Here is a 15,499-nt window from a genome sequence, read left to right as displayed (position 1 = left end):
CAGCATCAGCTGCTGACCTGTGGTTCAGACCCTTTCCTTGAAGCAGAGGGCGTGGCACGCAGGTCAGGCAGGGTTTGACGCCGAGTGTGTGTGGTCTGCACTTGGGAAGTCACAGAAGCCACCCGACTCTCATCTGTGCATCCCATTTGCAGGTATGAAAATGAGTGTGAGTGCCAACTGCTGCTGAAAGAAATGCTCGAACGGCTGAACAAGGTGAGCTGGGCACACCCGGGGCGGAAGTAGCTTCCTTAGTGTTGCACTGAATGGCGGAAGCTATGGTTTCACACACATCTCTTCGTGTTTCACTGCGACTCGCCCATTTCTCGCCTCGTCACCCTCTTTCTGGACTCTCTAATTTCAACTGAATCTTTGTGAGTGAACCCACACACACCTCTCTGCCACAGGATACACATCAGCTCTGAAGCTGCCTGGTTGTGCTGGGCCATCAGAGCAAGCCAGCATTGCAGGGGCCAGCTAACGGCCAACACTCAACACACGCTGATCCCAGACACCAAGCTTAGAAGGAGCTCACGTTGGCCATGGTCATTTGGAGGCAGTGAGACCCCTCTTCCGTGGCTAAGAGTCATGAGATGGCTGCTCCAAGGGGAAGTGTTGAGACAGCAGAGAAGAAATTAATTATTTATTCAAAAACTTATTGATTTGAAAGGCAGAGTTACAGAGAAAGAGGGAGAGACAGAGAGAGAGAAAGAGATCTTCCACCCACTGGTTTGCTCTCTAAATGGCTACAATGGCTAGGGTTGTGCTGGCCAAGCCAGGAACCAGGAACTCCATCCAGGTCTCCCACGTAGGTGCCAGGGGTCCAAGCACTTGGGCCATCTTCTGCTGCTTCCCCAGGGAACTGGATTGGAAGTGAAGCATCCGGGATTCAAACCAGCGCCCGTATGTGATGCTGGTGTTGCAGGTGGCGGCTTAACCTGCTGTGCCACAATGCTGGTCCCAGGAAGATATTTTCATTTGTCCTCAAGCTCCCTCTTCTTGGGACATGAAAAGTAACAACATGGGGGCACCAGGGATTCTTTGCTTCCAGTCCTGCTGGGTTGGGTGAAGCTCCGCTTTGCAGGTGCAGCTTCCTCCATCACCATCTGGATCGACTGAGAACTCTCCTCCCAGACAGCAGAGTAACCTTGGACGACCAGGGGTGGACAGAACCTGGGATGGCAAATAGCATGAAGCATTGTGTTTTCCTCATCACTCGGGGATAGGTTGTCAGAGTGCCAGGACCCCTGCAGACTGTTTAGTTGGAGGGTTGCTTATTTAGGGCACTTGGGTCCCTCTCTCAATGCACCTGACCTCATCATCATTACTGACGAGGCCCCCAAACTGGTCCCTGTTCTGCCCAAGTAGGCTTCAGAATTCTTTCAGACCAGCTCAGGGTGTTTTTCGTCTCCCATTTTTGTGCGGGCTCTGTGTGGGAGATTATTCTAGTGGGGACATCAGGACTAGAATCTGGGAAGCCAAATTTTGCTTTGTTGGTATAGCCTGCGTTACAGGGCCCCCTTCTCTGTAATGTGCTGGCCAGACCAGGATGCTTCTGTGGATGGTGGTGTTGGCCTTGGTTACGCGGGTCAGCTGATAGGAACTGCAAAGGTCTCCCTGCTGGAAGGCTCTGTGAGCCCTCTTGACATAAGCATGGAGACAGCAGGGAGCCAGGCTCAGCCGCTGGCCCCCAGCCTGTTGGAAGCTGGCGCTGAGAGTCCGGTCTTAGCCTCCATCATCGCCCGGCTGTTCTGCCCATGTCTGTAGCTCATCCCATTCTTGTCTGTGGTGGCAGTCCCAATGGCCAGATGGGATCACTATTTTGTCCAGAGATGCCTGCCCTCAGGGACAGAGGGTCATCACCACCTTCCTGCAGGTGCCAGTTCATACCTTCCCCAAACCCTCCCCAAATCGTGTTCCTGTGAGTATTTGTTCTCATTGTAAGCAGGTTTTTGGCCTGACTTCTCAGGTTGGCACTTACACGGAGCCATCTTGGGCAGTGTTCAAAGACAGAGAAGAGAGAGGGAACAGGGCCCCGGAACCTCCTGCTGTTTTTCTCTTATTACAAAAGCAATATATATTCTTAGTAGAAAAATAAAAACAGTGTAATGAAAAATGAGGAAAAGACATCCCACCCTCCACCATGCGTTCAAAACAGCTATGGCATGGGGCATAAATCTGTGCAGGGTCAGCCCTGCAAGAATATTATGCAGGTTGCAGGCAAAGCTGCTACCAAGAACTCAGGTGAGGCTCAGCACAGGAAATTCGCATGACTGCTCCCTGAGTCCAGAACAAGACACTTCTGCCCACTGGTGAGCTGTGCATAGAAAGAGGAGTGTGGCCTGCTAGTAGGATCCTTGCACTACTGCTGTCTTTGTGAGGCTGTTGGAGAATTGTCTCATGTTTCTGAGCCTCAGCTGCCTCGTCTGTGAAACTGGAACAATAAGAGACCCTTCCCACAGGAGTAGAACTGTGTCCACATGCCTAGTGACAACTAAATGACGTAATGTTCGTGACCTGCTGTCTGGTGGTGCTCACTTCATGGTCATGGTTATAATTACAGAGCACGTTTTAAAAATTGATTTGTTTATTTGAAAGGCAGAGTTACCGAGAGAGGGAAAGAGACAAAGACAGAGAGGTCTTCCATCCGCTGGTTCACTCCCCAGATGGCTGCAGCAGCTGGGGATGGGCCAGGCCAAAGCCAGGAGCCTGGAACTCATCAAGGTCTCCCACATATGTGCAGGGATCCAAGCACTCAGGCTGTCTTCTGCTGCTTTCTCAGGTGCATTAGCAGGGAGCTGGACTGAAAGTGGAGCAGCTGGGATTTGAACCGGTGCTCATATGAGATGCCAATATGGCAGGTGGAGGCTTAAACCCCTGTGCCACAAGGCCAGGCCCTGTTACAGAGCACTTGATGTGACACACACGCTCAGTTTGCTTTGCTGTGTGGGCTGCATAACCCTTGAAAGGGAGATGATTTTAGATGTGGTGTGTGGAGGAACAGATTTTTAGGGTTGTGAATTTTTTATGATTATTTACAGCAGATAACATTGAAAAGTTCCTTTGTAAGCAAATAAAAGTAAAATTGAGTCCACGATAGTGCAAGTGATACCTGGATATAGTGGAAGTCATGAGTGCAGCTTGCACATGTGGGGAGGTCCTTGCGCTGGCTCATGGGAGCCTTGGAAAGTTACCTTTGGTTTTTGGTGGGGCAGGCTTTGTCCCTAGAGATGACATGGTCAGCTCCTCTTTGCCAGTGAGGAAATTCGCCCTTGGTGAGGTTAAATGACTTTGGAGCCCCATGGCCCATCTGTGGCAGGTGCACATGTTTTGTGTCCATGGCTTATTCTCTACCTGAGAACAGTCAGAGAATCTGTGTCTCTTAGACCCAAAGCCGAAGTCTCTTGGTAAGAGATGGTCCCTTGGCCCTGGTTGGTTCTCTGCCATATCCCCTGGTGCACCCTAGCAGTCACCCAGTCATGCTGGGCACCTTGATGGCTTCCTGCATCTCTCTGGCTGTGCCATGGACTCTCAGGACTCACAAGGGGCACAGAGCCCAGATGTGCCAACTCTTAACACCCCAGGGGCCACCTTCAGCTGTTGAGGGGCAGGAGTAGGTAGATAAGTTCCCCAGCTGCCTTACCTTGTCATTATGACAACTCAGAGGTGAGCTCCACTCAGTCCCAGAGGCAAGACCGCACCCCGCAGCTGTCCACAATGAGAACCTTCTCGCGGACCACCTGCTGGCTTTGTTCCCTGCCCTGTGTCACTTCCTCTCCCTTGCCTGTGCTTTCGGGGACTGTCTCCAACATAAGCACCTGTACCCAATCTTCTGGAACATTCTGTGCCTCAAGGGTTGGCCAGGTGACCACTGGACTCTCTGTCCATTGAGGTCAACAGATGAGAAGAATGGAGAGAATTCAGATCTTGTCTGCCCATCTCAGTGGTTGTGGCTGGTAGGTCTTTGGATCAAGGGTTTGGCTCTCAATTCAGTCTCCATGTCCACTTGCTTTGGTCTCACTGGCAGATGGGCTCCGTTCATCCCAGGCTGTGGCCATGGGACATCATGGACATGGCCTTTGAAGCCTGCCTGGAAAGCATCACGATGAGTGAGAGTGTGGACTGCTGCTTTCATTCAACTGCCATGTGCTGATGCTGCCCGTGGACTTGATCCTCCAGATCTGAGCGCCCGTGTTTTTAACAGCCAGATGAGCTAAAGCAAGCCGCTCTGTGCTATGCATTTTTGCTATGCAGAATGAATTCCCTCACCTACGTAATGGCCAAAGGCGTTCACATTTTCAGCCTTTGAATAGTTAAGAATGTCAGGGGACACTGAAATGTTGCAGTTTGACTACAACTCATTGTCTCTAAATATATACAGATGGAGAGATGGCCCCCAGTAACACCTGAATTTGCTTAAGGAACTATAAAGAGCAAACTTTAAGGTTTTACTCTCACCCATCCTTTTTTTTCTTTAAAATTCCAAGAATTTTAAAATGAAGGAGAAGAGTTTTTTAGTTCAATCCTAGCTAGCTAGAAATCTTCTTGAACTAGAATACCCGTTCTTTAGTAGTTGGGTTCTTAAGGGAGTTTCCAGATTCACTGTGAACAGGTAGGCAAGGCTGGTTTTCTAAGGTTCATGGAATTCTCTTTATTTCTTCAGCCTCTTTCTCAATTGGCTGTAAATAGCTTAGGCCAGTGACTCTGAACTTCAGTGTGCGTCAGTGTTATCTGGAGGCTGTGCTGAACACAGATTCCCGGGTCCCAGCCCCAGGAAGGCTGATCCGGTAAATCTGGGATCTGCTGGACTGGTGTTTGAGTTTCTAGTCAGTTCCCTGGTGGTGTGGTCCAGGGCCCACACTTTGAGAACCACGGGTCTAGATCTGGAACATACCCACTGTCAGGGCTGGAATGTTTTCTAAAATTAAACTGTTGACCCAGAAGCTCCATTTGGTAAAATCTAGATGCTCCCGTGGGTAAAGCTTTTGAAAATTCAGCTGACAGCATCCAAAGCATAATGAAAACTCAAGCGTCCACACATTTTCCGAGTTCTAACGCAAACAAAAGAGAACAGGTCCAAAACCAATTCTCCTCCACAGCACAGCAGCTGCACATTCCAGCGGTGCCCACTCACCCTTGGCGCTCTGGGGGCTTTGGGGGCTGATTGTCAGGTGACTGTCAGCAGAGCCAGACCGTGTGCTTGCACCAGCGTCTGCGTGATCCCTGTTCTGGGGACACATAATTGAGCCGCCTTCTATCATCATCCTGAGCAGTTTGCAGACTTGACTGATGGGACCTGGGAGGGCAGCTCTGGCATCACTCTAAGAGGGAGGTGGGGAGGAGTGGCAGACACCCCCGGAGGGATGGGTGCAGGGCTCAGCACCCAGTCCGTGACTGGTATGGAGAAGCCCAAGATGGACTCCACTTCTCTCATCTTCTTTTACCCCCTGGACTGTCTGGCTCAGTTTCCCCATCTGTAGAGGTTAGTTTTGACTCTTGGTTTTGAGCTGTTCTTGCTGAGCCCTAGGGTTCCCTGGAGTGGTCTGAAAGGCCCCCGTGGGGAGAGTGCCTGTGGTTGCCCTCCACGAAGAGCATCTTTGCTACTGGACATTGCTTGCGTGGGATGCTTTGAAGGATGGCAGCTGTGGCTTAAATGAAGTTGCAGGTCCAACAACCTTCTCTTTCTTCCCTTCTTGGCAGAGTAAAAGAGAGGCAGAGGCTGAGAGAGAGAGAGAGAGAAAGAGAGAGAGGGCTTCCATCTGCTGTTCACTCCCCAAATGGCCTCAATGGCCGGAGCTGTGCCAATCCGAAGCCAGGAGCCAGGAGCTTCTTCCGGGTCTCCCATGCAGGTGCTGGGGCCCGAGGACTTGGGCCATCTTCTACTGCTTTCCCGGGCCATAGCAGAGAGCTGGGCAGGAAGTGGAGCAGCCGGGTCTCGAACCGGCGTCCATATGGGATGCCGGCACTGCAGGCAGTGGCTTTATCCACTGTGCCACAGTGCTGGCCCCGACCCTCTCTTTCTAAAACCTTGAATGTCTGCTCCCTTTTAGAAGCAGCAACACAAAGTGTCCTTGAAGCCCAGTTTCCATCTTTCGGCTCCCGTAACGGTGGGTCAGTCATGGAGGGGTTTTGTGTACAAATGAAGATGATTAGAATTCGCCATTCTGTCCTGTCCCTAGCCAGCTGCAGAGGGGCAGAGGAGAGGCAGCCACACTCGGAGGGGCTGGCTCCAGGTCTGTGCCCAGCTCTCCTTCTCTGTGGCCCCAGAGTTAGCCATGCCTCTGTCCGAGGGAGACCCCATCCCTGGGGTTGAACCACTGCCTCCTGGCTTTTCCTTCTCATCATTGTGGTTCTGCTGTTAAGGGAGGTGATGGCCCTGTGACCCACGTGGGCCAATCCTGGCTCACGCAGAACTGGGAGTCCCCAGAAGCAGCACTCAGGGACCCAGCAGGTAGAAGATCTCTGCCCCCACCCCCGCCCGTCTCTCTCTGTCACTCTGCCATTCAAATGAATACATCTTTAAAATATATATATATGTATATATATTAAAGCATTTTTAGCCAAGCCCTGTATCCACCTTTATTCATAGGAAGCCATTACTAATATTCATCATGCTTATTCAGTAAAAAGCAGTAAAAGTCCCCTTGTCAAAGCCTCAGGTATTGCCACTGGGCAGGTGGCAGTGTGTGAGGTGAGTGGGGGCAGGGATGCTCACCTGCAGTACTGCACTGGACACTCTGGAGTACTTTTGTCTATTCCAGACATCACAGCACAGGAACAGTTCTCTGAGTGCGCGTCAACAGTCCTGGGAGAGAACTATTGCAATACAGGTTTTGGGGTAGGCATTGTGGCACAGTGGGTTAAGCTGTTGTTTGGGGTACCAGCATCCCGTGTTGGGGGTGCCGGATTGAGTACCAGCTACGGTGCTTTCAATCCAGCTTTCCACTGGATCTCAGAGGTAACAGAAGATGATCCAAACACCTGCCACCCACATGGGAGACCTGGATGGTGCTCCGGGCTCCCAGCTTTGGCCCAGCCCAGCCCTGGCTGTTGTGGGCATTTGGGGAGTGAACCAGTGTATGGAAGGGTGCTCTCTCTCCGCAACTCTGCTTTTCAACAATACAGTGCAATACAATACCAGTTCAGAATTAAAGGAAGCCTATTTTCCTGTTTAATCTTAGGAACTCAACTCGATGATGATTTAGAGCACATTTAAATGTTAAGGTTATTTGGGTAAGTAAATATACCTACACTCTAATATTTTAATTTTTTTAGATTTATTATTTAGTTGAGAGAGAGAGAGAGAGAGAGAGAGAGACCTTCTGTTTGCTGGTTCACTCCCCCAGATGCTTCTAATGGCCAGAATAGGACCAGGAGGAAGCTGGGAGCTGGCAGCTTGTTCCAGGATGTGTAGAGACCCAACCCCTTACCGACCACCTGGGCCACCTCCTACTGCCCTCCAGGCTCTCCATTAGCAGGAAGCCGGAGTCAGGAGCTGGAGCTGGGACTTGGACTCAGGTCCTGGACACGGGCGTCTGAGCCGCTGGGCTGCACATCTGCCCCAGGACCTGTGTTTCCCTGGGTGCTCACACGCTGGCCGAGTTTCCGCCTCTGTGGCAGCACTGCTGCCGCGGTCCGGGTGCCCAGGACGCCACCCTTTGTCCTCGCAGGAAGCAGACGAGGCCCTGCTGCATAACCTGCGCCTTCAGATCGAAGCCCAGTTCCTGCAGGATGACATCAGTGCAGCCAAGGACAGGTACAAAAAGGTAACCGTGACTCCCTGGGTGTGGTCACAGGAGCCCAGCACACAAACTCATGGGCCACCGTTTGTGTGCGTTTTCCCGCGAGCTGTGCTGGGGGCGGGTTGGTCACTGCACAGCACTTAATGAACCAGGCATGGGCAGAGGAGTGGCCCCCTGGGGCGTGTCTGGGGTGTGGGGAGCCTGCTGTCTGTAGTGTGTCTGCAGTTTACAAAGCGATTTCATGGAGCACTGTCTTGATTAAGCTCTCCTCTGTCAACTGCTTGAGCTCAGGAAATACAGATACGAAAAAAGAAAATGGTGTTTTTTTTTTTTCTCTCCCTTTGTGGGGTTCTGGGGGTACTGGAAATATCCCACTCTGGAGCTGTGCCTGTGGCCTCACCTCTCTGAGCTGCCAATGCCAGGCTTGCCTTCTCAGTGTGGCTGTGTGGGTTGCCCAGTGGGGCGGACCTGTGGCACTGGCCGGGCGTGGTCTCCACCCTCAGGCTCTGGCCCCTCCCACTTCCAGTGTGTGCACCTGCGCGCCGTGTCCAAGCAGCTGCAGGCCGTCTGCCCGCTAGTGTTGTGTTGAGGATCTGCTGCCCTGCTGTGAGCAGGCAGGCGTTGGCGTCACACACAGCCCAGCTCCCTCTCGCCTCCGTGGGACCACGTGGGGGCTTCTGCTCTGCCTTGGGGCCCAGAGACATCCCCTTCCTCACTGGGATGGAGCTGCAGGTGCCCAGGTGGTGACATAGTGATAACAGAACCACGCCCTCGCCCCTCCACAGTCAAGCTTCCTGGTGTCACAGCCCAAGGCAGCGGGGTCACATGCAGAGCGTGCAGCCTGGGGACACCCACACGCGCACCTGCACACCTGAGCTTGGCCAGTGCTTGGCAAACCTCCCCAGCTCAGTGTTGCTTCCCTTCCTGCTTCTGCTGCACTGAGAATCCCCCTAGGAGCAGTGCCTGGGCTCAGCTCCAAGCGATGTTGTTGTTGTTGTTGTTGTTGTTGTTGTTGTTGTGTGTGTGTTTTGAGGCCATTTCGAATACTAAATAGCTCACCTGTGAACTCACCTGGCTGTCTCACTTGAGAGAGTCTCAGGTCGGTTCCGTAGGAGCTGGGGGTGGAGAGCTTGTGTGGTTGATGTTTGTGCGCAGGGCTCCAGGGAGGAGCAGCAGAGAGGAGTGGGCATGGGTCCAGCCCCAGCCCTGTCTCTCACTCCCAGGGTGTGGATTCAAGGCTGACCCCGTGCTGCTGTGAGGCCAGAGCGTTGGTCTTTTTTCTTCCTTCTTCCTTCCTTCCTTCCTTCCGACAGGCGGAGTGGATATTGAGAGAGAGAGAGACAGAGAGAAAGGTCTTCCTTTGCTGTTGGTTCACCCTCCAATGGCTGCCGCGGCCGGCGTGCTGCGGCCGGTGTACCGCGCTGATCCGAAGCCAGGAGCCAGGTGCCTCTCCTGGTCTCCCATGCGGGTGCAGGGCCCAAGAACTTGGGCCATCCTCCACTGCACTCCTGGGCCACAGCAGAGAGCTGGCCTGGAAGAGGGGCAACCGGGACAGAATCTGGTGCCCCGACCGGGACTAGAACCTGGGGTGCCGGCGCTGCAGGCGGAAGATTAGCCTATTGAGCCGCGGCGCCAGCGGTCTTTTTTCAGTCACGGACCTGCCCTGGGGACGAGGCTCGGTCTGGGTAGCTTCCTGGACAAGAGTAGGCATTGGTTGGCAAAGGTGGCTCTCTGAAGAGGCCATGTCCAGTCATTGCCCAGAGAGCTGGGGACCAGGCGTCCCTATAGAGGGTTTGCTCTGCTTTATAGATGAACTTGCATTTCATGAGGTTTTAAAGGCTGCCCAAGGCCACAGGTACTCTGTGAGTCATCTGGTCCAGGCCTGGTTGCCTGCAGCCGTGTGTTGGATGCAGGGCCTTTGTGCCTTTGTGCCCTCTAGGATTCTACTTTTTTTTTATTTATTTATTTTTATTTTTTTGACAGGCAGAGTGGACAGTGAGAGAGAGAGACAGAGAGAAAGGTCTTCCTTTGCCGTTGGTTCACCCTCCAATGGCCGCTGTGGCTGGCGCGCTGCGGCCAGCGCACCACGCTGATCCAATGGCAGGAGCCAGGTACTTCTCCTGGTCTCCCATGGGGTGCAGGGCCCAAGGACTTGGGCCATCCTCCACTGCACTCCTTGGCCACAGCAGAGAGCTGGCCTGGAAGAGGGGCAACCGGGACAGAATCTGGCGCCCCGACCGGGACTAGAACCTGGTGAGCCGGCGCCGCAAGGTGGAGGATTAGCCTAGTGAGCCACGGCGCCGGCTGAGGGTTCTACTTTTCTCCCATGCCTCCACCATCCAGGGCTCTGTGCAGACAGCAGCAAAGCGCCAAGGTAACTGAAAGGAAATGGGTGAATTGAACACAGCCCCTGTTCACTCATCTGCCCCTCTCTCGTGAGGATTGATGGGTACAGCACGGGCGGGCCCATCGGTGGCAGCAGATCCATCACCCTCTTCCCATCCCTGATGTGTTCACGGTCTGTCCCATTTGTGATGGGAGAACATGGGTGAGCGTCCTCTCCTGGGTACACCTGCTGCTACAGGGAAAACCTGAGCGGCTTAACTGATACTGAGAACGCTTTGCTTTCCCTGACAGAATCTTCTGGAAATCCAGGCCTACATCAGCATCTTGCAGCAGATCACCCATACTGCTTCGCAGGTGGCCACCAGCGCAGGTGGGATGAGGGAGGTAAGACCTGGAGCCCCAGCTGCCGGGGAAGCCGGATGTGGAGGCTTTTGCTGCCCTGGGCCTGGGCATCCTGGGCAGACCCAGGGACTGTGCAGGAGCCCTGGTGGGTTGACTGCTCCCTGCTCCTGCACTGCCTTCATATCTGAAGCTGACCCCTGTGGGGTGTGACTCGCACTGCAAATGCCCACAGTTAGACATCTGGGGATGCACCCTGGCCCTGACCGCTGTCTTAGGTTTCTTCTCGAGAATCATAAGGCAGCTTCAGAAAGTTCCTGCCAAAATGGGGTTAAGAGTGAGGCTTATTTTGGTGCAAAACGTTTTTGAAGTCCACGCGCATCTTCTTCATAATGCGTATTTTCCAAGAACTTTCTGAAGATTGCTCAGACCGGCTGTTCTTTCCTGTGTACCTTGTAAGGAACCCCAAACTACTTTCCAAAGTGGAAATGCTTCCCTGCCACCATGAACCACAGCTACCATTGCTTTCTGTGGCCTTGGCAGCTCTTGGTAGGTCAGCTTTGTAGTTTATTTATTTATTTATTTTTTTGCTTCTGCTAGGTATATTGCATATCTCATTGTGGTTTTCTTTTGCATTCCCTGATGGTTACTGATACAGAGCATCATTTTTTTTTTTTAAAGATTTATTTATTTATTTGAAAGAGTTACGCAGAGAGAGAAAGAGAGGCAGAGAGAGAGAGAGAGAGAGAGAGAGAGGGAGAGAGAGAGAAGAGAGAGAGAGAGGTCTTCCATCTGCTGGTTCACTCCCCAGTTGGCTGCAATGGCTGGAGCTGCACCGATCCGAAGCCAGGAGCCAGGAGCTTCCTCCAGGTCTCCCACATGGGTGCAGGGGCCCAAGGACATGGGGCATCTTGTACTGTTTTCTCAGGCCATAGCAGAGAGCTGGATCAGAAGTGGAGCAGCCGGGTCTCAAACCGGCGCCCATGTGGGATATCGGCACTCCAGGCCAGGGCTTTAACCCGCTGAGCCAAAGTGCCGGCCCCAACTGAGCATAATTTTTTTTTTCAAAGATTTATTTATTTATTTATTTGAAAGGCAGAGTTGGTGGTGGTGGGGGAACAGAGAGAGAGAGAGGCCCTCCATCCCCTGGTTCATTCCCCAAATGACTGCAACAGCCAGAGCTGGGCTGATCTGAAGCCAGGAGCTAGGAACTTCCTCAGGGTCTCCCATGTGTGTGTAGGGGCCCAAGGAGTTGGGTCATATTCAGCTGCTTTCCCAGGCGCATTAGCAGGGAATTGGATGGAAGTGGAACAGCCAGGACTCAAACCGGTGCTCACATGGGATGTTGGTGCCACAGGCGGAGGCTTTACCTGCGACGTCACAGTGCTGGCCCAGTACTGGGCATCTTACGTACTTCTCTGTCATCCAAGAATCTTCTTTGTTGAGTATCTGCTCAGATTTTTGCTCTCCTGTTATTTTTAAAGATTTATTTTATTTATTTGAAATAAAAAAGAATGATAGCGAGAAGAAGAGAGATCAAGCTTCCATCTGCTGGTTCACTCCCCAAATGCACACAACAGCCAGGGCTGCACCAGGCCAAAGCCTGGGTCGCCCACATGGGTGCAGGGGCCCAAGCACTTGGGTCGTCTTCTGCTGCTTCCCCAGGTGCATCAGCAGGGAGCTGCCTTGGAAGCAGAGCAGCCAGGACTCCAACATGGGATGCCAGTGTAACCTTCTGTGCCTCAGCCCTGGTCCCTTGGAGTCTGTTCTGCTGTTGTAACAGCATAGGGCTGACTGGGTAATGTATATGGAGCAGAAGTGGATTTCTCACTGTTACGGATGCTGGTGAGGGCCTCCTGGCTGCGTCCTCACGTGGCGGAAGGCAGGAAGGGCCCAAGGTGGGGGAGCTCTGTGTCCTCACTCGGCAGAAGAGGGGAAGGGGAGGAGTCGCCCCCAGCAGCCCTTCTCAGGGCAGCGTTAGTCCATTCCTGAGGACAGAGCCTGGACTTCACCCCGCGGGCCCTACCTGCCAGCACTGTGCCTGGGGACCGAGTCTCCAGTAGGGAGTCAGGGGGACGCAGTCACAGCACAGCAGGCTGCTTGTGTTTGTAATCCCCTCCTGGTTCAGTCGTCAACTTCAAAGGAGAACCTGGGGCAATGAGGGGAGATGATTTGAGCCAGGCTTTGCTAATGATAGCTTGAGTCTGTGGAAAGGATAGAGATCACTGAACCCCATTTGGGAAACCAACACAAATCTTCCATAGTCCCTCTCCCTGTTCAACAGGGTATCAACGGATTTTTCCTCCTAGTGTGGTTTGTGTAATTTTGTGATGCTGTAATATGATGCATATAAATAAACCAAGAAGGGGGCAGGGAGGCTTGTGGCACAGTGGTTAAGCTGCCATTTGGGTGCCGGTTCAAGTCCCGGCTGCTCCACTTCCAGTTTGTCTCTCTGCCAATGCACCTGGGAAGACCATGGAATGTGGCCCAAGTGCTTGAGCTCCAGCCTCCCATGTGGGAGACCCAGATGGTGTTCCAAGCTCCTGGCTTTGGCCAGGCCCAGCCGTGGCCGTTGCGGCCATTTGGGGAATGAATCTGCAGATGGAAGATCTCTCTGTCTCTGTATCTTCCACTGTAATTCTGGCTTTCAAACAAATCAATCTTAAAAAAAAAAAAAGGCAGTAGTAGTGGCTCTTGTGGGGCTGTCAGCTTGGGCGGCTGTAACGGATGACACAGACTGGGGGGCTTCAATGACAGGCACTGATGACTCACGGTTCTGGCTCTGGAAGCCAAGGTCAGGGTGCCAACGGCTCTCTTCCTGGCTTGCCCTCTTGCCGCACCTGGCATGGTGGAGGGAGAACCCTGGGGTGGCTTTGTCTTCTTGGAAGGGCACTAATCCCAGCACAGGGCCCAGCCTCACGGCCTCCACAGCACCCATCACCCCCAAAGGCCTGGCTGCCCAGTGCAGTGGTCACCAAGTGACCTTGGTGGTGAATATGGGGCGGGGTGGGGGCAGGTGCAAATATCCCTACTCTGCCTTTGTCCTTGCTGCATTTCCTCCCGATGTGTGTGTCTGAGCCTGGCCCCCTTTGTGCAGGAGAAGCTCCTGACCGAGCGGGAAGTGTCGTCTCTGCAGGATCAGCTGGAGGGGGCCCAGGAGTCGCTGTCCCACCTACAGGCGCAGAGAACGGAGCTGCAGGCCCAGGTAGGCGCCACGCTCTTGGCGTTCACACTGCACGCGGGTGTGAATCAGGGCTTCCCACACGCTGTGCTGAAGTCCACGTGCGTGTGCACGAGGGCACAGCGTCCAGCTCCTGGAGTTGGCACAGGCTGGGGGCCCTGCACTGAGGGGCCGAACTGAGGGGCTGGACTGTACTCAGCAGGTGATGAAGCTGCCCGTCTGGCCTGGACCTAGGGGTTTCCCGGGATGCAGGACTCTGCGGGATCTGGAAGAGTCGGGGGAGGGCGCAAATGGAGATGGGGTCACGCGAATTTCTGGTCCCTGGTACCTCCCCCATGTCCTGCCCCTCCCCCATCAAGGGTACGGTGGCTGGGTCAGTGACTGGTTTTGCCCAGCCAGAGCTTGTTAAGAGTAAGCCGACACGGACACAGGTGGGGATCGGCACCCTGTACTTGCTCAGATCTGTGACATTTCTGGATTTTGGATGCAGACCCGGCCAGAGCGGCTGTGTGTGAGCGTTCATCTCCAGCTAGAAATTTGTCAGCGGGGAGCTCTCTACCCAGCCCCCCAGCCCCTTTGGAGTGACGCTCACTTTGCAAACTCAGCCCTGCCCGTGTTTGGGGCGCGCCTTCTGGCTAACAGCTCGCTCTCGCTTGCTCTCGCTCTCTCTCGCTCGCTCTCGCTCTCTCTCGCTGGTTGTTCTGATGGGGAGCGGTGATGAAAATGCCGCGTTTTTATAAGGCAAGGGGACCACATTCCTCCAGCTTAAAAAAAAAAAAAAGAAAGAAATGAAGGGGCGGTTGGTTTGGCGACTGCACAGAAAAGCACAGAGGACACACACCTCTGGATCTGCCTCTGGAAACCCTGGCGCACATGGACATCGGCGTAGGTCTCTGCCCTTCAGCACCCCAGAATCAACATTTAGGCTGCAGCTGGAAGGCCGGAGGGGGTGCTGTCTGTGCATATCCAGGGCCTCCCTCTGCCCAGAGTCTTCCTCTGGGACTTTGCACCCGGACAGCCAGATTCTGGGCACAGCTGCCACCCTGCAGCATCTCGCAGGAGCTGTGAGCGGCCCCTGAGCTGCAGCTCACAGCTGCCCCAGGAACTTGCCCTGCTCAAACCAGGGCTCAGGGAAAGACGTCTCAGCCTGGTGACTTGGGTGTATGTGACTTCCTCTGAGGCCCTGCAGGGAAAGAAGGAGGGTGTGTGTGTGTGTACACATGTGTATGGTGTGTATATCTGTGTGTGGTGTCTGCATGCGTTATGTATATTGTGTGTGCATGTTTCGGTGAGGGGGCTGTGCAGCCGCTTCTGCCTCTGGTTAGGACAGCGGAAGCTTCCAGAATCTTCCTGGCAGGGGGCAGGGGTCCTCAGAGTGAGGTCCATGGTTTAGCTGTGTCTGCCTCCTCTGGGGATTGTCGAGATATGAGCGTTCAAGGCACACCCCAGACCTGCTGAACTAACTCTGGAGTGGGGTCCAGCAGTCTGTTGTAACCAAGGCCTCCGGGCGTGCTGCACAGGCTTCGGTGGGGAGATCCTGGGCACGAGGTGGCACCAACAGCACCTGCTAGTGGAGCGCTCTGTGCAGATCGGGACCCCTCCTCCACGTTCACGGAACAAACACTCAGGAGGCCCCCGGAGATGGTGCCAGGACTGACGGTGATGGTTTCCTAGATGCCCTCTGTGTCAGGGGGAGTGGAGAAAGTGCAGTCTCATTTCTTATGAAAGTCACCCAGCACCATCTAGTGGTAAGTTTTGGTAAGACAGTGAAGGAACTTCTGATTTCTTCTTTTATTTACTTTTTTTTTTTTTTTTTAGATGTATTTATTTGAAAGTCGGAGTTACCCAGAGAGAGGAGAGGCAGAGAGAGAGAGAGAGAGAGAGAGAGAGAGAG

General features: G+C 53.6%; 1 protein-coding gene across 3 annotated transcripts in view; it reads left to right on the top strand.

The window, feature by feature from the left end:
* BFSP1 (beaded filament structural protein 1) overlaps positions 1-15,499 on the top strand; it is a 71,143-nt gene that overhangs the window by 44,018 nt on the left and 11,626 nt on the right. For all 3 annotated transcript variants that reach the window (XM_017341787.3, XM_051845358.2, XM_008256355.4), the window contains exons 2-5: positions 153-213; positions 7,668-7,763; positions 10,377-10,469; positions 13,522-13,629. In XM_017341787.3, coding sequence (XP_017197276.1) covers positions 193-213; positions 7,668-7,763; positions 10,377-10,469; positions 13,522-13,629 — 318 coding nt within the window. In that variant the 5' untranslated portion in view covers positions 153-192. The remainder of the gene's footprint in view (positions 1-152; positions 214-7,667; positions 7,764-10,376; positions 10,470-13,521; positions 13,630-15,499) is intronic.

The sequence above is a fragment of the Oryctolagus cuniculus genome, chromosome 11 (assembly GCF_964237555.1).
Source record: "Oryctolagus cuniculus chromosome 11, mOryCun1.1, whole genome shotgun sequence".
Classification (NCBI taxonomy): Eukaryota; Metazoa; Chordata; class Mammalia; order Lagomorpha; family Leporidae; genus Oryctolagus; species Oryctolagus cuniculus.
The sequence above is the reverse complement of the archived record's forward strand: the minus strand, read 5'-3'. Positions and strand labels throughout refer to the sequence as shown.